General features: G+C 47.5%; 1 protein-coding gene across 2 annotated transcripts in view; it reads right to left on the bottom strand.

The window, feature by feature from the left end:
• Window positions 1-4509: 4509 nt before the first annotated feature.
• Window positions 4510-26477, bottom strand: part of LOC118225269 (guanine nucleotide-binding protein G(I)/G(S)/G(O) subunit gamma-7) — a 71828-nt gene continuing 49860 nt past the window's right edge. For both annotated transcript variants that reach the window (XM_035413437.1, XM_035413438.1), the window contains exons 4-5: window positions 10774-10894; window positions 4510-10411 (exon numbers count right to left, since the gene is read on the bottom strand). In XM_035413437.1, the coding sequence (XP_035269328.1) occupies window positions 10286-10411; window positions 10774-10854 (207 nt within the window). In that variant the 5' untranslated portion in view covers window positions 10855-10894 and the 3' untranslated portion in view covers window positions 4510-10285. The remainder of the gene's footprint in view (window positions 10412-10773; window positions 10895-26477) is intronic.

The raw sequence follows: 26477 nt of genomic DNA on the forward strand, positions 1-26477 counted from the left end.
GGTGAGCTCCATGTGATGAAATCTGATCACTTTTCAGGACACAAGCAGCGCTCAGGCCGAGTGCATCTAAGGACTGGCAGTGCCAACAGAGCTCAACGTATCTCGAAAGAGCAGGAAAAAGTTGCGGAGGGAGGGATGGAGGAAAAGGGAGAGGGAGAGGGAGAGGGAAGGGAGGGGCTGGAAATTGCTATTTTTTTCGGTTGAGGCTCAACACGCACTTCTTTATTTTTCCAGTTGACAGTGGAAAAAACAGGGAACAGCATGTCTACGCCTGTGGCTGGATCAGGTGGGAGCTAGATCAGCAGGTAATGGGAGTGATTATGAAAGGCTGACATGTGATGATGGCCACATGCTGAATGCACCAACGAAAAATATTATTTTTCTGTGACTACAGTCAATTAAACAATGCATTCCTGCAGAAAACCTGGGGAAAGTCCAATAAATTTGAAATTAGAAGTGGCCACAATAGTTACAATAATAGCTTGTTCAAAACAGGGCTTTCTATAGACGAGCTCAAGCAGTCTCATTTTAGAAGACGTGTTGTTAAAGACAACAGTATACCGCTGTATATACATGTACATGCATTTTTCGTCAGTTTTCGTCATGCATAAGAAAACTCAATGGTGCAGCTGTATTCTGGCTGCTCCATACAGAACGGTAAAACAAAGGATTTAGAACTGGTTGTATGTGTGTGCGAATATATACATTTAAATCCAAAAGGTACTGCAACAGTGACATAATTCTGTCTCTGCACTCCATCACTTTGGATTTGAAATATAACAATGAATATGAGGTTAAAATGCATAATCTTGCCTTTATATGGAGGGTATATACATCCATATCAGGTTATCCATGTAGAAATTATAGGCATTCCATGCATAGTCCTCCATTCTAGGAGAACAAAAGTAATGAGACATTCATTTCAGTTGACAAATGAGTAAAAGACATCTTGCCACACTTTTTCTGTTTGCCAAAGCAATGAAATGATTGAGGTTACACACTGAAAAAGAAAGGAGGGAAAAAAAAAAATCAGGACAATCACGTTAATGAATCTACAGGTAAGAAGAGAAAACAAATATTCCGATCCTGTTTGTTACACACTGCTGAGATGTTTTCGTGTTTGCGTAAGGTGACAAATTGATTAAAACTTCCTGTCCCGGACAGAATCAGGAACAAGGCAGGAATAATCAAAATGTAGTTATTTATAGCACCTTACGAAACTTGTTTGAGGCGGCTGACCCCTGGAACATGATAGCCGTAAAGTAGTAGGCTGTTATATCACAAGGTCTTTCTGATCAGGACTGTGCATAAGTCCATTATGAAATCTACAAGTGACAGCTAGTCAACAGCTGCTGTCCAGGTATGATTATACAATAAATCCTGCAGATTTTGCAACACAATCTTGAAGTTGCTGTGTAATTGAACAATGCAAGCAAAAATTTAGCCCAAAACACAGAGGAAATGCAAAAAGCAATCAATTTTAGCAATGTTCACAGGGACACTTGAAATCTTTAATTGAGTAGTTTCATATGGTGTCTTCTTTCAAATTGGAAGATGCAGATTGAAGCTTTTCTGAAAGAACCTTTGGAGATATTGAGGTATAAAATAGGCTACATTATACGCACAATTTAGACTAGTAATAAAACATGCAAAATGCCTTATTTGTTCACTCACATTACTACACAAATTCCAAGTGTATGTGAATGCCTATTTCTGCAGAAGGTCACAAATGCTGGATTGCATTCGCAGCCTCTATATGCCATAACTGGGTTAGGATACACAGTATCCATTGGTTGATTAAGCACTTTAACTGCTATCGTTTTTGGACGACATTTATAGCAGACATTCCTGGCTTCCTCTGTGAGACATACTGTACAGTAGTGGCAGGTCATGCCAGGACTGCTGACTGCGTACAAAGGGTCCCCTCAGGCCTCTGACCGGTACACTGAGCGATCCTGCCTAAATATATATGGGGCTAAATTAAACCAGATGAGCTGCTTGCTGGAGCATCACTGGTGTCATTTTGCAGGTGTATGGTGCAGAGCTCATGCAGTCGTTGGAGTCCCTGACGTGCTGCTAATTGGTTGAAATGTTCATCTGTGCTTCTGCATTCGTGACTGGACAGCACTCAAAATATTTCGCTGTCATCGCTGTAGCTCAGAACACGTGCGTTTGTGAATTCGGTTCTTGTTGATAATGTGGTCATTCAAATGGCTGCTTTTGGGGAAGGCAAGTCTGCATCTGTCTGTGCAAAAAGCATTACTGGAAAGAAAAGCATATTTATGTCAGCGACAGAAATGGGAGGAAAAAATGCTCTTTCTATAAGAACTTGACCGGACTCACAAGAGCTCCTGAAATGCATAGCAAAAACTTTTGAGGTCACCCCCGAATCTTCAAGCTGATGCACCTGTCAGATGTCTGCAGAAAAGTGAGATCCACCATCACAAAATAATTTACTGCCTCAGTCTGTCAAATCAGCAGATGAACTATAAAAGGACAACACTGCAAGAGGCTCAAAACGTTGTACTGTACATGACATTGTGTGTGCATCACTGACTTTGAGAAGGGTAGGAAAGGCAATGCATGGAAGGTCAAAACCTCCATTTCACAGGCTTTCATCAAAATGGCCTGAACAACCTTGGCAACTGCACACTCAAATATGAGGTCACTGGACATACCGTACCATAGCACTCAACAATGAAGCAAAAAAGCATGGAAACATTTAGAAGAAATTTGCAGTGGGATTAAAGTTCAGGATGGGAGTGTTCTCATAAGAATGCAACACATCTATTAAAATAGTTTTGTTTTACTGAAAGTATGAGAATTCCAGAGTAGAAGAGCTTGTCTTCATTCCTAACATTCTTTGAGAGTTTGGCAATCCCCATTGTTTCCTTCTCTGTGAATTCCAATTCTCCCTCTACAGTCTGATTCAGTTTTTCATGTGGAATTTCCCAAAATCACCCACCCAGAGATTTCCTCCTTCAGGATCCACACACACACGGACATACACACACACCCTCCCCCCCACATGCATATACCTCAACCCCCCCCCCCCCACACACACACATGCAGACATGCACACAAATATCCACCCCCCCCCCCCCCCGCACATGCATGCACACACAACCCCCCCCCCCCCCCAAAAAAAAAAAATGAACACACACACACAAACACAACAGGACCAGAACTTTGCATTCTTGGAAATGAGACACAGCAGGCAGGATATGTTCCAGGAAAGTGTCAGCAGGTTACCTTATTTGGGTGGGCTGCAGGAGTTAGTCCGGGAGAATCAAGAGATTTACTCGTGCTCTGTTTCAGGGTTTAAAAAAAAAAAAGCATGGAACTACAATACAATGAAGCAGTGATGGCAAATGGGTCCAATTAGAACTTGTTTTCTGTTCTTGGTTGAAGCTGATGTTGAGTGGGTTTCTTTGTCAAGTTGTACTGTTCGTTCCTGTAATTTCAGTCTGTTATAAATCAGAAGTGCTTCAGTAATAACATCTGAAAGCCACCATAAGAGCCAAATTTCCCATGGCCAAAATGGGATAAAATTATGTGATAAAACTTTATACCAGATATATTAGAACCAAATAAAGGTTGCTTGAATAAGATTGTTTTTTTGGTTAAACAAATTCACATTGCACAAACAGCAGAAGCCTGCGGTCTATAATGACCAGCTGGAAGCAACTTCATATCTCTTGAATGGGACTGGGAACGTGTCCCGGTGACAATGTGTACAGTACAACATTGTGTTCGCACTGCCCGGCGACAAGCAAGGAACAACTGGTACAGTACTCCACCTGGCAACAGCAATGTTCCTCTGTGAAGCCATTCCCAGTCCGTTCTGGGTGGATGACAACTGGTAAAAAAAAGAATGGCAAGCCAGAGGAGAACATTCCATTCCAGTTATAAACTATGTTTTTGGCAGCACGCGAGTGCAGGGCTGCTCTGTATTTTTCTGAGATGCGATTAATAGCAAACAGGCCACAGGCGTACTGTACACAGCTTGCTTATCTCAAGGTGACCAACACCATTGTTTTGCATCAGCTTCACGCTTGGCAGGTCTGACTCACTGAACTCACCAATTTCCTGCATATTCTACCCCTCACTCCTGTCTGCAAGGCCCGGCTTCACTGTGGTGGAAAATGTTTTCTCGATTACCATGGAGACAGGGTGTCATGGCCACAGAGTGTACCTCAATAACACTGTGACCGCAGCATTAGCAGCTAACCAGGGTGGTCCTTCATGTAGATAAGTAATAATTTTCATGTCAACTGGACACCAGTATGCCTAAAAGGAGGATTCCCTCTGCATAGTTTTCCTTCCAGTTCAGTTGATTTACTGAATTTCAGTTCATACGTTAAATGGCAGATGTGGAACAGTTGATTTATTTTGCCGTCTACACCATTTATTATGCAAACTGATGCACAGGGATTTCAGCACCTAATACACAGAGAAGCAGTTTAATGTGCAATCAGAACCAATCATTTTAATGGCTCCACACGAAAATGGCGTTCAAGGCTTTAATAAATGTAAGTGTAACGATAATACAAAAAATAAAAACAAATCAGGTTGTTCTCATTTTTATTAATCATATCTATGTTTTGTTATCATTGTTTTTATTTTTAACAGCAATATCCACAAAATATTAAAACAGTGTGCAAGAAAACATGGGCTATGGCACATCAGAGAAGAACCATTACAAAAAATATATATATATACTCATTATTTCTTCATTTTTTTTGTAATTATCATTCAAGGCAAAAAGATTAAATACATATACATACAATGGAAATTATGAACAAATGTAAAGAAAACAACAACAACAATAACAACAACAACAACAAAAAAACATTTTTATTCAAGAGAAAATCTATGATTCAGGTCAGGGTTGGACTTTCCAAAGCGACGCCCTCTGTTACCATAGTACCCTTCTTTCACTCCCCCTGGAATATAAATAGGTTCGCAAAAAATATCAGCCTGTTCCTGACTGGTTGAAGTTAAACGGCCATAGGACAGAGCATCTCCCAGCACGGTGCAGATTTGCAGCACCATCCTTTCCCCTGATCTCTCATTTAGTAACCTGATCCCTTGTCCCAAACCCCATGGGAAATATCAACATGAGAAACTGCATAATAAATCAAGCAATGCATAAGATTCTGATGCCATAATCCTACGGGATTAACAAAAAAAGAAGACAAAAAAAAGAAATACCTTTATAATGTTTGGCTAATTTTTAAAGAGAGCGAAACGAAAAAAAAACAGAAGGCAAGTTCTAAACTCCTCATCTGTATGGGGTGTGTGAAAGAGGACAATTCCCTTATCAGAATCACTGGGAGGTGAATCTATGCTTCACAGACTATAGTAACAAATGCAGGCACATGCACAACAAGTCAAGGTTTTGTAATGAATTCCATAAGCAATAATTGTGATGTGAAGCATCATTGGAATAAGGGATTTAAATCATGTTCCCACAGATCTCTCTCATCTCACACCCTTCTGAGAGCAGAGATCTTATGCTGAGTCAGAGTCTAATCCAACAACCGAGGCTGGAAATAGGATTTTAAGATGCATTGGCAGGACTTCATTTCTGCCCGATCAAAGTGTCTTTGACTATTGCATCTTCAAAAATTCAGCTGCAAGAACATCAGTGATAAAAATTCTGACCATGGAGACAAAGAATCTGAACTATTTCTCCATCTCTTCCAATTAGATTAAAATGTGGACAAACGTTAATGGACCCCAGAGTGTTACTCTCACTGTTAACCAGGAGGCTTCCCGTCGCGTTGGTGTACCTGCTGGCATCTCAAACCGAGTGCCGAAGCTAGATCTCTCCGGTCCTCCTCGTACATTGAGGATGGACGCCCAACCCTCACATACAGGATGCAGTTCATCAGAATGCGGCGCACACACACTTGTCTGTCGCTTTGGTCAGAGGAGGAACAGCGGGTCCGCTCTCAGCGATCAGCGAGGGCTGCCCGACAAACACCTCAACAGCCTCCAGTCCAGTGGGCGCTCTAAGGCCTACGTGTTAGGTCACCATGACACCGTCTGGAAACCGGGTCGCGGAGCCACAAGCTAAGCATTCGGCATTGAGCTGGCTACAGAAGTCAGGGGACGCTCAGCTCGTAATGGCAATCGCGAAGAGCCCATTCCACTCTTTTAACACTTCCCGCCCAACGCCCCGAACCTCCCTTCAGATGCGAAGAGGTGTGCAGAGTGCCCTTCATGCCCCTAGTCCGACTGAGCACCGTGTGACTTCTCACTCCTCTGAATCATCAGTGGAGGCGGGGCCCGGTCGCCACTTACCCCAACTTCCTGTGAAGGGGAGGGCGGTACTAGGGCACCTAATCAAACAGGCTTTTTGTTCCTCTGTTAATAATGCTGCCTCTCAATTCTTTGTTAGCCGGTTTTCTATTTCTAACACACAGAGAAGGAACTTGATAGAGGTCTTATTTTGGGCGCTGGTGCCTGAAGCTGCTCTGTGGTGTTTTGCTGATGGATTATGATTATGGCACACAGTAAATTGTCACTGCCCGCTCTTTATCTTCCTCTGCACCCCAAACCCTGCACAGTGCACACAGACAAACACAGACGCACACATTCTTAACTTCTGCTCCACAGTACTGCTCTGTGTGGGCCTGCACCCAGCAGCTCCCACCATGTGACACTCAAATGACTAAACCAATCACATGCCTGTTGCATAATGCCGAACATCCGGCCCTTCTACTGTAATCGTAAGGTTTTTTTATTTCTGTTGATGCAGATTCCTTTAACCAATGTAACTGCCTGTAAAGTCCCAGAAATAGCTTCTAATCTTTGTGTCGGGATATCGGCGCGAACAGGGCTATTTTCAGCTTAGCAGGGTATCGTTACGACTGAACAACTGAACATTGAGCTATCCATCCCATCCAAAATCAGAGCCATGCACCCACTGAATACTGACGTGCTGAACATACTGCAACCGAACACTGCGATACTGAATACGACCCAACTTAGCACTCGAGAACGCTACCACTGAACACCGTGAACCTTAACACCCACGTACAGTGAGAAATGTAACGGCTCCGTTAGGACAGCCGAGCGACGGCAGCACCCAAGAGCTTTCCTGCAGGTAATTACTAAGGGCAGAGCACCCAGGACTCTGCCTGCGCCACTCAACCACAGACTATCTGAGACACAGTCTGAGACTGTGCTACTGTACTGAGCATACTGCGTCCGAGCATGCCAACGGTTTTGGAATAACACCAACAATTCACTTCACAATATTCCAACCCTCTACTGAATGAAGCAAACGAAATGTGGATTTTAAAGAACTGAAAAGACATTTATATACCATTAACCGCCACAACAATTAAAAAGCAAACCATCTCATTTAATGGAATCCAGATCTTTTTTTAAAACCTTTTTAAGTTCTGATTTTGTATATAAAAAGCCATTCACAAGTGAAGCAAAGCGGTGAAGCACTTTTCTGTAGAGCCATAAGAATGTGGTTTCTTCTAAATATTTGACAAATACTGTACAGTTAACAACCAGATATCCGAGAGCCAACGTAAATAACAGACAAAATAAAATGGCTGGTTAAGTTATTTTCATTTTTTATGGCATGTTAAAATAATGTACATGCTGTTCCGTATTTATTTTACAATCAAACCTTATTTTAGAGGGAAATGGTAGGCTAAAATAAGGATGAGCACAGACTGCAGTATAAGCCTGTTGACCCTCCTCCTGCAACCAAAATAGTGATGGACAGTTTATAACCATCAATTTCCTTTGCGGAAGTGAAAACTGAGTATCTGGTCCTCAGTTGCTACAGTATAATTGCTACAGTAACCTAAATATGTGCAACATTATGTCGGAACAGCATTACCTCCCAAACATTCTCCTGGTTTTACTATCAGTGGCAGAATACTCTACCCTCTTCCACCCAGCCCATGAATCCACATGTTCATTAGGTCATTGCTGAAGGTAGTGGATCTGAGCTGGATTTGGCACTGGTGCATAATTTGTGTGTCAGGGGGCACCTCTTGTTATTTTTTTGATAATATATACAAGACATTACAGTCACTGATACTCGTCTCGACAAAGATTATTTTTTTTTGTTCTTTCGTGTAATATTTTCATTCGTTTTTATCCATTGTTTAAAAGACTAATTCAGTTTTTGGCATTTTTCTTTAAGATGAACAATCCTGCTATTACCTTTTACTGGCCAAGAACACAGAGAAATAAATGGGTTTATATGCATGAAAAAAGCAGAATGTTAAAACTGAGGCTGCGTGGTCAAATTCACGTAAGATCCATAGGCCGTTTAATGACTTCTGATCCCTCCATCTGGGTGCAAGCCCCCTTGCTTTTTACATCCCTTTTCTCGGGTGGAACTCCACTGAGCTGAGGCTTGCTGAAACCCTGCCAGGTCTGGCTGTCCGGACTCTCACTGACTGCAACGCATGACATCACATGAACTCAAATATATGGAGACACGTGCGCTGTCCTACGCAGAGTAAAGGTTGCGACTGTTACGGACTAATGACTAGCTAAAACAGTCAAAGGGGGGCACAGTTCCAACATTTAGCATTAGTCCTTGTTAATGGTTAAAATTTTAAGCATTCCACTATCTACAAATTCTGTGCCTAATTTAAAACAGGCACCGGCGTCAACAACTACTGCTGAAACACGCCTACACTGCGAGAGGGGAACAAGATTTTGATAAATCACAAATGTCAGAGTGATTTGGATATGCAATCCTTCACCATGAACAAGGTCTTTCCCATTACTGTGGGCCTTCCTTGGCCTGCTTCAATCAAGGCTAGCACCACAAGCTGCAGCATCAATACTGTTATCAATGGCTACCATTCTGCGAGGCAAATATCACAGTGGAAAGCCAGACAAAGTTGTACACGGGTAAGCGAGCGTTGCGGTGTCACGATCGCACATAAAGAATTAGGCTTGTCATTTGAGTCTCTCGGCAAACGCGGCTTGTCAAGGGTTCACACAGGCAGTGAAAACGGTTCTTTCCCGATGCAGGATGAGGTATCTGCAAAAAAGGGCAATTTCCACACACATCCGTTGCTGTACATAGGAAGGCCTACACTGACTGTGTGTAAGAAGAGTATGGAAAATGGCCGCTGAGGTGGGTAACTTCACCTTTCTTAACTCAAATGGCCACTGACCACACGCTGTATGAAACGCTCTGATATTTGAACAGGATAAAAGCACCCAGCTTGGGGAGAGGAAAACTAGGGAGGAGTGATGCAGCAATATGGACAGGCTCCATCTACAATCCATATTACGGCATACGTAGGTGAACATTTGAATTTTTCTGCCCAAAGATTTGGGAGATTTGAAGGATCCACCCCCTTCTTCATACAATACGTGTGTAATTCTCTAGCTTTGGCACAGGAAGTAGATCTGCTCCCTCTGCAGATCAAAGGACCACTTCAGTAGGAGGACGAGGGAGTGCATTACGAATACATCTCAACTATATATAAACTTCTATGAATAGTAGTGTTAATAATCACACGCAACACCGCAAAAAATATGGATTGTTTGTATAAGATCCAAATCCACCGATAAAAAGAATACTTGTGAGAACTGCCCTTTAGTGGACCTAAAAATATTTATGCTCTCGCATTATACACAAATTTCATTTCTATATTTTGACAAGAAAGAAAAAAGTAATAGCAGGATATGTCTGTCAATTTTGGCAATACACTTCCACAAATAATAAAGCCACTTTCGAGAGAGAGAGAGAGAGAGAGACAGAGAGAAAGAGAAATGAACAAATAAAGAGCAACCAATCCCACAAACTGACTGCTAGCCAGCCAGTCTAAAATAACCTAATCTAAATGTCTATACCATACCACCCCATTCACCATTGGCTTTGGCTCCCCTTTAATTTTTATGCTCACTGTGTCTGGATTTCTCAGTACATTACAAATCTCTACATCTCTTTTTAATGTGCCATCATCATGAATGAAAACCAATAAGTCTAGTTTATTTTGTCCTTCCCCCATATAATGTGTATATATATATGGATATACGCATACATACATAATATGTATGCATATTTTCATACACATGTACACACATACACCTCTGGGTCATATAGACGACAAATGTTGATATCAGCTCTATTTCCTTCACAGTTAAATTGTTGAGTTGTCCAGAGCATTGAGCGTGGTACATTTCAGGTCAAAAGTAGTGTTTGACTAGTCACGCCCAGAGCCTGTTGCTGGGCGGTATCTGAGGGAGGGGTGGGCGGGGCAGCAGGGCCTTTCGGGCAAAGCTATAGGATGATGCAAGGCTTTTTGTCTTTAAAAGGATTCTCACTGGCCGGGACTCCCACCAGCAGAGGATCGTTGCGGGCATGCTGCTCACAGTAGTTCATTAGGTCTGCCGCGGCCTTCGACACCTGGGAGGGAAGCGACAGAGCGGAAAGACAAAGGCGGGCAGGCAGAGAGGAGAAAAGAGATTGAGTGGGCGGCAGAAGCAAAAACGGTATTTTGTAGTACAAAAGAAAAAAGACAGAAAAAAACGGCCACAAAAATCGTGTCAGGAAAGAAAATTGTGGTGGTGTAGAAACCAAGTGGGAACATGACAGTACAGAACTCGGGGCACAATCAGAACTCAGATCTCCCATTACAATGCGTTTCTGTGTGAGGTGTCAGGGAGCACGCGAGCACGTACTGAGAGCCACAGGCCCGTGCTCTGCCTGCAGCAGCTCACAGTGGTGCCTCTGCCCGTGCGTCACACAGAACAAAGGAGACGGCGTACCTTGATGCGCTCGATCCCAGCCTCGATCCGCAGCTGCTCCACCAGTTTCCGGGCCTGTGCTATGTTATTAGTCGTCGACATTCTCTGCCATTGGTTCACAGACCGGGCCAATGAGAAAACACTATATTAAAAAAAAAAAAGACAGATTGACAGAGAGAGAGACAGATAGACAGATAGATGGGGACAAACAGAGGGGGAAATTAATAAACCATTCAAATCAAATGAATTATAGGTCAAGACGTGCGCTTCCTCTGCTCTGCGTAATTCTGCTGCATTGAATTTCCTGTGTAGCAGGAAAGCATTTGTGGGTAAAAGCTGGGAAACAGCGTGTAGTCATGTTTAGAGAACTGAACATTTCAGCAAGGAGCTACAGGTGCAAGTCCATTTGACAGCCCGCAGCTGGAACAGCCTTGAGAAAGTGCTTGCGTCATGAATTGCCAAAGCAATTCTCAAAACAGAAGGAAAGACACATGCAATATCTACATCTGCACAATGTCCTAGTTTCAATCCACATTTTTAAAATGTGAAAATCTGACCCTCAGTTAGGCTAAATGCAAGAGTAAATTTGCTCAATGTAATCATATTTCCAAATGAGTGGATTACTGAACTTGCCAACAGCAATAGATAAGAAGAAAACACGTCTTTGACACGATGCTTTGATTCGGTCCACATTTAACAACGAATGTGGACCGAATCCAAGACGATGTCACAGTAAGCACCAAACACAATATTCCCATCAGTACAAAAACGCTGAAGAGACTGAAGTCAGACAAAAACAGCTGTGCCCAGAATAGCCTGCGAATGCTGTCATTAACAGCACATGACTGCTGCACTTTGACTGTGTGAATATGTCATCCCCAGGCTCAAGCCCTAACTTGATCCCACAGGCTATTAAACGCAACCCAAACAAAACCATTTCAGCACACATTCACAATGAAGACATTGTGCAGCTTGACTTGCACTGATAACAAAGCAACTCACAGAACAGTCGTTGCTATTATGGGAGCCCACTGCATCAGAGCAAACACCACCTCTGAAAACCAGCAGGCCAACAATATCCGACCAATCAGCTTACACGATCCACAGCATCGGCAGCAACACAAAAAATAATGGAAATTCTGTAGCCTTCTAAACCTGTCACTTTGAAAATTACATTAAATAAAAACTTACAAAAAATTAAAAAACTAAGAAATGCAGTTACATATAAAGCCATGACATTTCTGAGGTGTAGTAAGAAATTTCACTATGTTGTTTCATATAAACCAAGCTTAGACTGAAGAATGACAACACATGCACAAATGGCAGTAAATAGTTCCTAAAGGCTGAGTGAGCCATTTTGGCTCCTTTCCGAGTCTACGTGAGCCGCCACATGCAGGCTGCGGAAAGGGAAAGCCCTGCCGGTGAGCTCAGAGAGCAACACCTGCTATCTGCAGAGAGAGTTTGGGATGACTAAAACATGTGCATGAGCCGTCTCGGTGAGGTGATGTCTGTGCGCTTCGCGAAACAGCTGTCCCCGCGCCCCGACCCGAGCCGAGCCGAGGGGAGAGCCGGGGGTGGCCGCGCGATCGCACGTCTGTGCGCGAGAGAGCGAGCGTGTGCTCCAGCGTCTGACTCCGCAGCGCTGTCTCCATGTCTGGATCGGCATGATCTTGTTTTGTTTACTGCATCTCCATGGCACTCAGGCTAAGGTGGTGAGTGAGCGCTAGTAAAAAAAAACACCTTCTTCATGACACCTGGATCAACGGACAGAGAAAGCCGCTAAAGAACAATCAGGGAGCCCCACTACGTGCACAGCATTAGCTAACACTAACGTTCAAGTCTTATTATAGGGTATTAACATTTGCTCAAGCAATGAATTACACTAGGAAGGAGACATAAATATGAGATGCCATATGATTTTTTTTTTTTTGTACGTTCCTGCTTTCACAACTGTTTGCGGGTCAAAGTTGCATGCTAATGGACACTTTCCCTTGACATCTCAATTCACCTCGAGCGTGATTTGCTCATTCCCCCGACACAGGCATGTGAGATGGACCACCCTGCTCTGCCAAACCTCCCACTCGCCCTGACGGCACCCTCATCAATCTCACTTCCACTGTTAACAGGTGCGTGCCGTCCATTGTAAGGAGAGAGCCGTCCTGCAGACAACCGCACCCTTATCTCTCTGCTCTCTCACTCGGGCCTGCGGGACCAATTGTCTGAGGAAACTAACGAGCTACAAATAGCTCCGCTTGGGAAAATAATGAATGATGGTGCAAATCTGCAGTCCAGGCCTTCAGCTGCTTGCTGCGTAGATAACCGAGCCAATGAGCGATGTGCACTGAGAGCAGGCGCGCGAACACACACACACACACACACACACACACATGCACGGCACGCACGCACACACACTCACGTACGCACACTCACACACATACACTCACACAAGCATGCACACACAGAAACAGACGCATGCATGCACACAGACAGGCACACACACACACACGCAGCCGCAGACACGCATGCACGCATGCACACACAGGCACAAGCACAAACACACACGTACACACAAACACACGCATACACACACACACACACACACACAGTCTGCGCTGCTCACACAAGGACGCCTCGGGCAGCCTGCTTGTCCTGCCGCCTGAACGCACTGTGAGGAGCAAAGCCCACTCTTTCCCACTACAGCTCAGAACAGCGTGTCAGAACTAACAAGACATCTTTCCCTCAGATTTCTGAGATCTGAACACTACAGCGACGGCTGCAGCAGCTCATCCGCCCAGCACATTGACACATCGCTAGTTACTGTCAAACACGGGCTGGACAGGAAGTGCGTGTGTTATGGTGAAAGACGGCACATGTGTATCCCCCTGAAAGCAGAAGACACAAAGAGGATACTTCAGCAGGTACAGCACATTTAGGAACACACTAGGTGATCATTATGGGATAGCTCCTAACTGAAGTGTCACCAGCCACAGGAACCTCAACACGGCCGACTCAGCACTGCGTACTGGGAGCACTTTCAAAACACCATTCACATAAACTTTACTTCAATTCTGACATCATTCGGCTGTTCCAGGCAACATGCTAAGCAAAGTCAGATACACTGAGTTTATTTGTGTACTTAAGAGAAGTGGTCTCCACACACGTGCACATGCGCACACACACGCACACACGTGCACACGCGCGCACACACACACGTACACACACGTTCACACGCGCGCACGCGCACACACACACACACACGTACAGACACGTGAACACACGCACACACACACACACACACACACACAGTCTGGCTCTCAGGAGGAGATAAGTATCAGTGAGTGTGCGTGAGGGTCAGGCTTGGGCTAACGCAGCGCCATGTGGAGGGATTGGCAGGTCTGTGGCCTGGATGTGTGTAACTGGGCCAATTCTCGGCTGGCCTTGTTTATAAACTCAACACAAAGGCACAGAGTGGGAACTGTACTCACAGCGGTACCCAGCTAGCTTTAATACAGCTTTATAAATAAATAATTAAAAAAACATAACGCTCGTTAATTAAGCACGCTCATAAATCCAGATTATATCCCTTACACGTTTTTATTGACGTGCATTAGAGATTTATATGGGGAAGAAAGTATTTCACTGCAAGCTGAAGGGCTGCTAATTGAATTATGATTAAACCCTATCTTGAGTGATAAACACAGATGAGTTACATAAGCAAGCTACGCAGCAGTCACACTGCGCAACGCCCCAAGAAAAGGACTTTGTCAATTGTCACACTGAGAACGCATGCAAAATTCATCATTTGCAATGATGCTCGGCGTGGCGACAAGAGGCTATTTGTGTCTTGTGTCCGCCCCCAGTTCCTGAGTCCTCTGTAAGACGCGGCTTTATGCGGCAGGTGTCCTCCCTAAGACTGTTATTTAAGGCATGTGTTGTGGTGGTTCCCTCAGCTGATTTCCAGAACGTTCTGCCCACGCTCAGGGACCTGCACCCCGGGCTCAGGGCTTACGGGATTACCCTGATTAATTAAACCTGTTCTAGGAAGCGGCAGCGGCAGCGGCGGACTGCTCTGCCCTGCAGGGAGAGAGGGTTCTGGGGGATTCGCCAAAGCGCAGCGGTCAGGAGAGAGCGGCCGGCCCCTATTCCCTGTAAAAGCCTCCGTCTCCTCGCCGCTGAGCCCTCCCTCATCCAGAAACAGGGCCGCTGCGGGTCCGCACGTGGCCTGACATAACCCAGGCGCCTTTGCAGATTCTTTCTAAGTTCTGCAGAAGAGGTCTGGAGAACTGCGGCAGGGGGGACCTACAGCAGTCAGGCTCGGCTGCATATGCACAACTTGCTGCCAGAGGGACACAATGTTACACTTGGAGAGGAGTCGATGCCTGTAGTCCAAGAAAAATGCACGCAGTTTGTTCCTGATAAATGAAAAGTTTTACACACGAGTCAGACACCAAATCAGTTACCCTTCAGATAGGTGGTGCGTTTGCTGCTGTCAGAATACCAGGGAAACTCGAAAATAGCAAGGAGCTAACACACCCTTATTTGAGATACTTTTCCCTAGCTACACGGGGAAACAAGACAGAAATAAAATGTTTTTTCAAGGGAACAGACACCTTGAAAAAAAAAAAAAACTGGCAATGAACGTGCGTGTATGCACATATACAAATGTGTCATTTTCCTCGGAGGGCGAACACAGGGAAAACTGTGGCCAGGCTGTCAGATTTTCCTCATGCAAGCAGACACCGACCCCCCCCCCCCCCCACCCCCACCCAACCCCACCCACCCAACCCTTGCACCTCCCACCGAAACACAGAGCTGCTCACCCCTCACCCGCATTTTCTGAGCTTTTCCTAGAAATACAGGGCCCCTGAAAAGACCTCAATGCCTGGGCTTTGTCTTTACATTAGGAACCGTCACTCCCTTGGACAACATGCGCAGGTTTCCAGGAACTGAACCTGGTTGTCAAAACAGAAGCGCTCCGCTTGAAAATGCATCCCAGGATGAATAAATGATAAGCAGCACTGGATATATGGATCCTTCCATTAGCGTCCTTGTTGAGGCAAAAAGACAATTGCTCTCAGCAAGTACTGCCACCAACAGTTCTGGAACCGCATCCATCGTGCTAACGCATGAGGACAAACAGCATGTTGGGCATACTTTCAGACCTCCCACAAGGCTAATATTAATGAGAAACTATCTACAGTTTTAAACTGCTAACTAGCAGTTTTAAGTTGCACACGCATGCCTTCGTCTTATAAATCTTCTGATAAAAATGTGCACATAGTGCTGTTCTAGCTCATACCGCAGCATTTGAAAGCAAAACAAAAAACCCTGTTTCCAGACTTTGACTTAAGGCTACGCTAAAACGTTGATGCAGCGCTCTCCCATCGCGACGCATGTTCACCCAGATTCTGTTTTGAAGACCTTCGCACTGATATGAAGCAGAACTCGTACGGCAGGTTCCGTCATTTCTCTGCTCTGTGTGCTCCTATAACACAGGAGGCTCTTTAAAATGCCTCACTTACAGCCGCCGAGCCCAACGCCACCGTAAATCAGCCGGCGAAAGACAGCCAGGAGCTCAACGCGACAGCTGTGACTGCCCCCCATTACATTACATTACAGGCGTTTAGCAGACGCTCTTATCCAGAGCGACTCACACAATGTGTTGAACAGCATTTACATAAATACTGAAGCAGTGTAGGTTAAGTACCTTGCTCAAGGGTACAATGGCAGTGTCCAACTCGGGATTCGAACCTGTGACCTTTAGGTTACAAGACCAGCTCCTTAGCCATTACACTACACTGTCATCCCCCACAGTCAGATGCGCTCTCCCGGAGAGGGATGGGGCAGGGCGGGGGGGGGGTGTGCAGAGGTCCCAGAGGGGGGTGACGCTACGTCAGCCGCAGTTTACAAGTAGGTGTCAACCCCACCTGTTTGCCATTGGGGCTGGACTCGCTCTCTTTCCAAGGCCCCCCCACGCGGTTGGGGAAGGAGAGAGGACCCGCCACCTGGACAAAGGCGGGAGGAAAAAAGAGCATTCCACAGCAGGGCTCTCAGATAAGATAAGAGCCCCGTTCCTCGTAGGGCCGTACCTGGAAATGTAAATCCAAAGGGCAAACAGTGGAAAATCCGGAGGGAAAAAGGGGCACGGGGGCCCACGCATCAAAGTTTCCAGGAAGAAAAAAAAAAAGAAAACTTCTGCTGCGAGTCTTTTTTTTGGCGCAGGACAAAACTCATTGATCTGCAGGCACTGCACGCAGGGGACAGAAAATGGGCCATTAAATGCGCGACCGCGCCGCGCGGCCCAAAACAAGGGCTCGGGTGTGCTGGGGCATAGTCCCGGCCCTCTCTTTGGGCGACGGCGCGATTAGGCTGCGATTAGGCGGCGGGACTCTTAAACACACAGCGGCGCTGCAGGAGACAGCGGGACCTTGAGGCCGAGAAACCCCTGGAATGCATCTGAAATATCACAAGGTAAATTAGGCCCGAGCGCACAAAGGGCCCAGTGGCAGTGCGGCCTGCGCACACTCCAGCCTTTGTGCTGCAGCCCCAGAGCTGCCCTGCGTTTTGAGGGGAAAAGACCGCTAGAGAAGAGGAATGGGGGGGGGGGGGGGGAGGAGGGGGGGGTCTGCCAGCAAGGCGCCACGGAACCCCCCCCACCCCCCCCACCCCCGCTCTCCAGGGAGCTGCACTTTTCCATTTTTCCTCGAAGTTCATCTAACTGGTTACACTTTTCCACCCTCCGAAGGGTCCCACACCCTCCCTCCCTACCCATGCCGAAAAATCCACATGCCTCAGACCGGCCACTCCCAAACGGCCAACCCCCCCCCCCCTCCACCTCCACACTACACTACACGGTCTGGCTTTCCAGAGCCAGTCTGCTGAACAGGCATCTCCTTCTCCACTTGTTGGAATGCTGCTCTTATGAGAAGATAGGCGCTTCCTGTAATTAGCCCTCTGTGATATGAACTCCCTCCTGGCTCCTTCCCCTCTGTGCCAGTCTCTCTCTCTCTGCCTGCACCTTCCGCTCCACATACTCCTAATGCCTTGTCCCTCCCGCCACCCTAAAACAAAGAACTCACAAACGGCAGAACGCAGCCGGAAGCCGGCGTGCAGGATTCAAACCCCGCTCAGCCCGCGCACGATCGCACCGGGCGCAGGAGGGTTCTAAGACTCGCGCACGGTCACATTCCGATAAGGCCAGAATGATACACAGCACTTTATGTTGCTACTCTCACCTATGGCCTCCCTGGAGAAAAGGCACATTCCAAAGGCTTCTGCACGTCCCGTAAACATTCACTGTGAAAACCAGGGGGCCTCACGGGAGGCATTCAGCACCGCATGCCTCTTACAGCATTCAGAGAGAATGACGGGGATGTCAGGCGCTCAGTGATTCTGATCTCCCTGGATCTGGCCAGCTCTGCGGGGTGACGTGCTTCCCCGTCACCGGCGGATGGATGTCTGCGTGCTATCTGCTCGCCGCTGGAACAGCATGTGGCGTTAAATCAAAGCCGCCGCCGCCGCCGCCGCCGCCGCCCGCCAAAGACGGTGAGCGGCGCGCGGGACGGGCGGCTCTCCAGGCTTCCTCGCGCTCGTGCCGAATTCCTTCCTCTCCTTCGACAGCGCGGTGGAATTCCAGCGGCGTCCTGTGATCTGCGCAGGGCTGCCGGTCCCCGGGCTGGCGCTCGAGGCTCCCGCTCTGACTGCGCAGATCAGCGCAGGGGAACGCAGGCGGCGAGCGCCGGACGCCGTCCTGCGGCTACTGAGCGCAGCGCTGCACGGTAACGGAGCATGAGTCCCGAAATATCCCAAAAACATACAACCGTCCCCAGGGCAACGCGCAGAGTACAGCACAGAGCAGAGCAGCTGCGGCTGTCGCAAAGAACGTAAAGTGCGATGCGTTGTTTTTAAATAAGTAAACCGGGTGTCGTTTAGGATTCTTCCACGGCTCCTTTCTTCTGAGAAATTCCTCCGAAATAAAAGGGTGAGGAGTCATGATGAGAGCACCATGTCTCTAATCCAACTTTCAATTTCAGAAATGCCAGCCCCGCCCTCAAATGAAGTTCTCAAAAATAATTCGATGGAATAAAACCTGATATGGGCCCATGAGTCAGGCTGGCTGTAAATGAGGATTCACTCCAAACAAATGGGCATCCAAGCTAATTATTTACTCTGACTGTGGTTGGCAGCGTGTTTACGTATCTGTGTATGCATGCAAGGAATGAGGGAGAGAGCGTGCACGTGTTTGTGTGGATTTGTTCTTCATGCCTACACCTGTGACTCTGGGAGTTGCTGTGTCACTCTGACACAGCAGACTCTTGTGACACTGCGCACATGCTCCCTGCAGTCCTCCGGGTGAAACCACCATCGCCAACTCGTGAGTGGAAAGAGGAAATGACCCCTGATACAGCGGAGAACATGAGACTTTAAAAAACCCCATTTTTGCAAATGCAGAAGGTTTTCTTTTGTAAAAGAGCAAGTGCCAAGGTTCTGCCATGTTGGATATGTGTGTGCACAGTGAACTAATGTCCTGTGCAAAGCACTGGGCCAACTAGCAGGTGTTTCAGTATGTGGACCTCCTTATGGAGATTCCATTTCTTGAAAGCAATGCTGGTTTGAATTAATTTCCCCTCCAGGAAGTGCTTACGATCCAAATAACTAGAAAGCCCTGACTGGGGTGCTTTTTTAGGTTTGCAGAAGAAGGAAGAATAACACGTTCTAATGGCAGAATGTGAAAAACACGAGGGAGAATAACAAGCAGTGATGAACAAGCAGCTCCGTTGTTTTCTTTTGAGTGAGTAACAGACAGCACCTTGGATCACAGCACAGAGGACTCAACTTCTTGTGAAGCACCAATCACAGCCCCAATCTCTGACCTTTTAGGACTTCCAAGCACCGGCCCCCGAATGGCTGTTCCATGCAAAAAGGCAGAAAAACATCACCACTTTTGAGTCATTTCTACTATTAATAGTCAATTACAAGAGCGAAGCCAAGGCCCCGTTGTTGAGGAAAGTCCCACTGAAGTTGTTTATCTGACTCCTCGAGGCGACCACGAGTGGCATCCTCCCATTTCTGGTCCACTGCTTTTTTCACTCTCACACCATAAAAGGACAGCGCGCCTTGTGATATGACGAAGAGTGGCCTCACAATGGGGCTGCCACAGCCAAACAAATGAAGGGGGGGGGTGGGGGGAGGCAAGGAGGAAAAAAAAAAAAAAAGCTGCCCTTCTCTCTCCCAGCTGCTGATGTCATACTCCCTAAACAGCTCCCTCCCTATCAGTGAGCAACGGCTCTGGCGAGCGGCCACCTCCCTCTCCGGAGCTGAGCTCAGCTGTGGAAATATAAGCTGACATCACCACCGGGGCGCTACGAAACAATGGGCCGGCTCGCTCGCTCGCGCGCGCATGCGCCGTCCCCTCTCCCTCCTCAGGCCTTTCCGGGAAGCGGAGAGCGCGATGACTACAGTTGTCGGGAGCAGCGGCTCAGGAGCACGAGGGAGAAAGGGGGAGTGGGGGGGCTTGGGGGGGGGGGGGGTCTTGTTAGTCAGATTATCTCATGTGATGGGGGTGACTGTGCATGATCTCACCGAAGCACAAGACTGCGGCTGAGATCAGACGACCCCGAACAGAAAGCGAGTGAGAGGGAGAGAGGGAGGGAGAAAAAGGGATAGCTGAGATCGAAGAACGATATGAGTGTGTGTGTGACACCCTCCCAGCCTCACATTTCTCTTTCTTTCCTCTCTCTCTCACATTGGGGGGGGGGGGGGGGAGTTTTTTGTGAAAGCGATATACTGGAAGGCACCTGATCAGGGGGAGAGCTGGGAATCAAGGCCGCCCACTCTGTTCGTTAAAAGCATCCATCAGTCAGACTGAATTCAATCTCCTTCTGACTCGATGTGTTTACACAACGCTGGCATTGCACATAACCAACCGAAAACACAACATGACACTGGCCAAGGGATCGGCTGCACATAACAATGAGGGCATAAGAGGGAGTTATGCATTGTTACTGACCTTCATTTTCGTGTGTGTGGCACATTCTTATAGGATAATGCATTTAAATCTTCTGTAGGTTCAGCTGCTGATAAATAATATGAAATCCTAACACCAATGACCAAGAGGTGTGCATGTGCAAATCTACTGTGTGTAGCATATATTTAAAACGATATCACAGGAAGCACAGCTCAGAAGTTTAACACTGCTGAATCAAATGTGCTCTTCGTTCACCGGCTCATTTGGGTGTACTGTGACTGATCTTAGAGATAAGAAGTTATGATTTAAGTCTCTTGTCCTTAATCTTTTTTTAAAAAATTGTATGTGTGTGTGTGTGTGTGTGTGTGCGTGTGCATGCGTGTCGAGAGAGGAACTACTTAGCCCGCCCCCAAGAAAATTTTCCCCAGTTTTGCATAAGAGAAGTTTTCTAGCTCAATTATAAGTTTGTCAAATTTGTTAAAGGATGCAATCCTTGATAGTACAACTACAGCATATAAACATCTGATGCTGAAAACAAATAATTAATCTTGAGCTTTCATTTTATTTCTCTCAGTTGATATTTCATCACTTCCCAGAAGCAAGTGCTAATGAAATGCTGACCAATCGAAATGAAACAGACCTCAGTAAGTCTTTACTAATCACAGTTTAATGAAAAGGGGTTAAGTCACCGGGTCGCTGAGGGCCCCCTCAACTAAAGTTCAATGACTCCAGAGCTCCTGCAGAGTTAGAAAACAACCCAAGAAACTGTCATTCCTCTCCTGCTGCAACGGGTAACAATGTGCAACATTTCAATGCACTACCAGTTAACAAAGTATTAAAGGACTTTGCATTTTCTTGTATTTTAAACAAAATGGGGAACTACTGTGTTACAGGTAATAGCTATTGTTTTATAAGTAACAGCTAATGCAATTTTACTGCATTTAGATGAACAGAGTGTGCTGATAAAGTGGGTCAGTCCCTGAGTTGGGAGGGGGAGAGAAGGGAAATCAGGCGATTATTAATAGTTAGGACCTGGGGTTGCCTGTGGTGCACAGATTTGCATTTTTGGCCGGCACTGCCCCGTGGGCTGAGCCGGGCGGCTCTGGCACACAGACGCACACATGAGGAGAGTCATGACTTCACAGAGCAAACCTGCTGACTGGCTCGCAAAAAAACCCCGCTCGGAGTCAGCAAGCCGTAAGCCCGTCTGGGAGGAGAGACGGAGGGGAAAGAGAGGAGAAAGAGCCCAGGGGTCTCCGCGCAATCCGAGCAGACGGGGGCGAAAGAGGCGCCAAAAAAACGAGAAAAAAAAAAAAAAACGAAAAAACGTACGCTCTCAGGCCCGGAGCCCAGCGCACGCTGCTCAAAACTGGAATCGTGCGGACGAGCACGGAGAAAAAGGTCAGGCGTCTGCAGGGTTAGTGAAGAGGGATAAATAGTTCGGGCCCGGTTTTCCCCACACCAGCCTTTCAGGGAATTTTTTTCTTTTTCTTTTTTTTTTTAAAGAAAGGAGGACGTGTTTTGGAGTCGGTATAAATGCCACATGTCTGGAGCGCCGAGGTGGAGAAGAGGGAGCGGTCCTGGGATTCGGCGTTCCTCCCGACCGAGCCCTGACCGCGCTCCCACTTCAGTAATGGCCCTGACAAACAAGCAGACCCTGACAAAAGAGCAGCGCTCCCACAGCTGGGCCCGTTTAATGAGCCTTTTTTTAAAGAGGGCCGGGACAGGCCCCCGGGGCTGCAGGCTGCAGTTTACTGTAATAGGTGCCTTTCATAGGCCGGGTGACCAAACCGATCATTTGACATTGCATGCAAATCATGTGGATCCACAGGGACAAACAATAATTTCACCATTCCTACCGGTGCGGCAAACCGCCAAAATGCCTTATGTCAAGCACAAAGAGTCGGCCAAAACAAAGCAGCCTAGCTGTTCAGTCACTAGAGCTGACTAGCACTGGAGAAAGCTTAAGAATGTCACATGACTGTTGAAAAGGGAACCAAATGTGCAAATTCAAAAGGGACAGTTAGTGCTGCCTGGATGAACCTGCTTTTATTCCAGATGCCCCCCCCCCCCCCCCCGCCCCTCTCCACCCACAAGCTAGAATCCTCTGTCCCTTTCAGAAATAAGGAACTATTTAATTCCCATTCAGGTGTCGAGCTTGCTGGGTCAAGCTGTTCTGAGGCACAAAGGAATGAACAACTTGACTCCCTTCACTGGTAAACCGCCAGATAAGGAAAATGCAACATACAATAACTGAGTGCAGTTCACAGTAATGGAGCAGAACGTAATTGTCCCAGAACAGCAAAGACCGTTTCAGTCCTTATGTTGATTATGTACTGCAGGCAAACAACATGTGTAAATAATCAATACAATCGTGTGCATCTCACGCAATTAGCACCTAGATGCTGGAGAAATGGATCCAATGCAATTGAACCATTAAGGCATTCAACCCATTTTCTGCAATGCATTTGTTTACTGGATGTTCTTCAAAAAGCTTGCTAGCCCTTACTTGTACAGTAAGCATGCTAGAGTCAGTGGCACGTTTGATAATCTGGCTGTAGTACTGCTAACAACGTCTTAGCAAATAAAAAAAAGTTTCACCGGCCTATCTGTTCAGCTAGCTTTCTAAAATTACCAAGGAATTAGCCAACGGCTACTTTTCTTACACAGTACAGTGGGTTTACTTTAGCCAGCCTAGCTGACGCAGTCCCTTGTCGTATTGCGGTTTTAAAAACGCCCACAGCTGACCATCAATTGACAAATGCACTGGAAGCCAGAAATAACGGCGGGAGCGTTCTCTTCTGGGCAGAAGGGCCCGTCACCATTCAAAGGCCAATTTCTCATCTTTTTGCATTTTAATGAACGATAAAACGAGGAGAATAGAAGAGGTAAAATTAGACGAGCTGAGTGCCTGACTGAATCCTGAGTGTGGCTGGGAGTCCCACAGGACAGCGCACAAGTGCCCAGGGAACGATGGGATTCAGATGGGCAAGCCACTCCCACATTTTTGCACAACAGGAACTTGTGCTATTGTATCGGCTGGACGCCGGCTGGCTGTGTGGCTGCTCGGTAGGCGGTACGGCCCTCCAGTACGACAACTGCGCAGTTCAGCTGGCGGCTCGCAGGATGAGCAGCAGTTTAGCTGGCGGCTCGCAGGATGAGCAGCAGTTTAGCTGGCGGCTCGCAGGATGAGCAGCAGTTTAGCTGGCGGCTCGCAGGCTGAGCAGCAGTTTAGCTGGAGGCTCGCAGGCTGAGCAGCAGCAGCAGTTTAGCTGGTGGCTCGCAGGATGAGCAGCAGCAGCAGTTTAGCTGGCGGCTCGCAGGATGAGCAGCAGCAGCAGTTTAGCTGGCGGCTCGCAGGATGAGCAGCAGCAGCAGTTTAGCTGGCGGCTCGCAGGCTGAGCAGCAGTTTAGCTGGCGGCTCGCAGGCTGAGCAGCAGTTTAGCTGGCGGCTCGCAGGATGAGCAGCAGCAGCAGTTTAGCTGGCGGCTTGCAGGCTGAGCAGCAGTTTAGCTGGCGGCTCGCAGGCTGAGCAGCAGCAGCAGTTTAGCTGGCGGCTTGCAGGCTGAGCAGCAGTTTAGCTGGCGGCTCGCAGGATGAGCAGCAGCAGCAGTTTAGCTGGCGGCTCGCAGGCTGAGCAGCAGTTTAGCTGGCGGCTCGCAGGCTGAGCAGCAGTTTAGCTGGCGGCTCGCAGGCTGAGCAGCAGTTTAGCTGGCGGCTCGCAGGATGAGCAGCAGCAGCAGTTTAGCTGGCGGCTCGCAGGATGAGCAGCAGCAGCAGTTTAGCTGGCGGCTCGCAGGCTGAGCAGCAGTTTAGCTGGCGGCTCGCAGGATGAGCAGCAGCAGCAGTTTAGCTGGTGGCTCGCAGGCTGAGCAGCAGCAGCAGTTTAGCTGGCGGCTTGCAGGCTGAGCAGCAGTTTAGCTGGCGGCTCGCAGGCTGAGCAGCAGCAGTTCAGCTGGTGGCTCGCAGGATGAGCAGCAGTTTAGCTGGCGGCTCGCAGGCGGCTGCATTTCCACAGGCGCTTCCGAGGAAGAGCGCGCTAGTGCTTGGCCTCTTAAATCAACAGCACATCCTTCTGAGGATGCGGCAGATACGATCGGCTGACGGTTAGAACTCCAAATTTAGAAATAAAGAAAAATGCTACTGCATACGATCCTACGCAATTCAGAGCACAACAAGTACAAATTTATAAATCACTGCAGGGTCCCATAAGATAAACTAACAGAGCATATTAAAAAATGATCTTTCATTTTTTTATTTTATCTGACAGTTAAATTCTCGCGAATCAACTCTAGAGCACAGAATGTTTCGGCATGTTGGAAGACGAGCCTAAAAACACAAGGGGCCAGACTGCAGAGGTTTAGGGGGAAACCGGCCTATGGAATACCACAGAAACTCAGCTCCCAGCAGCAGGCAGAGACGGGGCCTGTAAACAACAGCCCTGTTCCCAGGCCTCTCCCTGACTCCATCCCTCTGTCTTTCACCCTCTCTCACAGCTCACTGTCATGTGATACTGGGCACCCTGCCTGCTCCCACACACTTCACACACAAATTAGTCAAAACCCTCCTGGAGGCTGTTTAGAGACTTGGGAAAAGAAAACACAAGTCCTGAAAAGGCGGGTCCTTTTGCACCAACGGACAAAAAAATAATCTGCTGATCCTTTCGTGAGAGACACCACCTTCCCTATTCCCTGTACTTTGGAGTTGGCACAGATTTCTGACTCCCAATCTTTTAAAAAAAAATGTTTTTTTAAACAGTCTGCAGAATCTGTAGGAAGGCTTGATGAAGCAATCTCACGCTGAATCATGCACAAGCAACCCCCCCCCCCCCCGGCTGATTCAGGTGAGGGGGCACTGATTCAGGCGAGGAGCATTTCGCCATAGGAGCGCACTGACTGACGCGCTTCAGATGAGCGTAGCGACAGGCGCTGAGCGGAGACGGCCTGACACAACACGCTGCCGGTCGCTAAGCGGACGCGGATGTTTTGGCAGCGGGCTGGCACTCATCCGTTCTGTGTTTACCGTGTCTCTCTCTCTCCTGTGTGGTCAGTAAGCTCTGAGCGATTATGTGAGAAAACCCCCCTGCTCTCTCCCACGCCCCCCCCCCCCCGTCCCCCCCGTCCCCTCCCCCCCTCCCCCTGCCCTCCTTCCTGTGCCCCGGCTGTGGCGTTCTGAGAAGCGGAGGCCGAACGCCGCCGCGAGCACGGAGTCCGCGGCGGGGGGGGGAAGCGGCAAACGTGCTGGTCGATGCGCAGGTTTCCTGCTGCACACAGCCTGGGCTCAGCCAGGCACGGAGCAGAGGGGCAGGGGAACACGCCAGGGCTCGTCACTGCTCTGCGTGTCACAGACCAGGCTGCAAAGCAGGGCCCTTCAGCCGCTTCTCTCTGGAAGCCAGGTTTTTAATGATTTATTTATGTTTCAAAATAGTGTATGTGGGCCGACCGTATTCCAGGAACTATTTTTTATAGAAACAATGCGACACACAAAGGCGCATTTCACAGAAGAGTTTCGGGCAGATTGCGGACTGATCCCTGCATTCCATCATTTTAAACGAAGAGAGAGTGCGCTGAGCTGCAGACAGACAACGCTAATTCAGCCCTTTTGTGAGAAGAACAGAACCACAGAAACGCGTCCTTTCTTTCATCAGTGCTTTGACTGTCTTTTATCTGCCATCTGGGGGAAAACAAAACATCTAAGGCTGCAGAAATCCCTCCAGAATGAATTCCAGGAGCCTCGTGTGTTTTGGAAGAGAAACTTC

This window comes from Anguilla anguilla, chromosome 4, assembly GCF_013347855.1.
Source record: "Anguilla anguilla isolate fAngAng1 chromosome 4, fAngAng1.pri, whole genome shotgun sequence".
Lineage (NCBI taxonomy): Eukaryota > Metazoa > Chordata > Actinopteri > Anguilliformes > Anguillidae > Anguilla > Anguilla anguilla.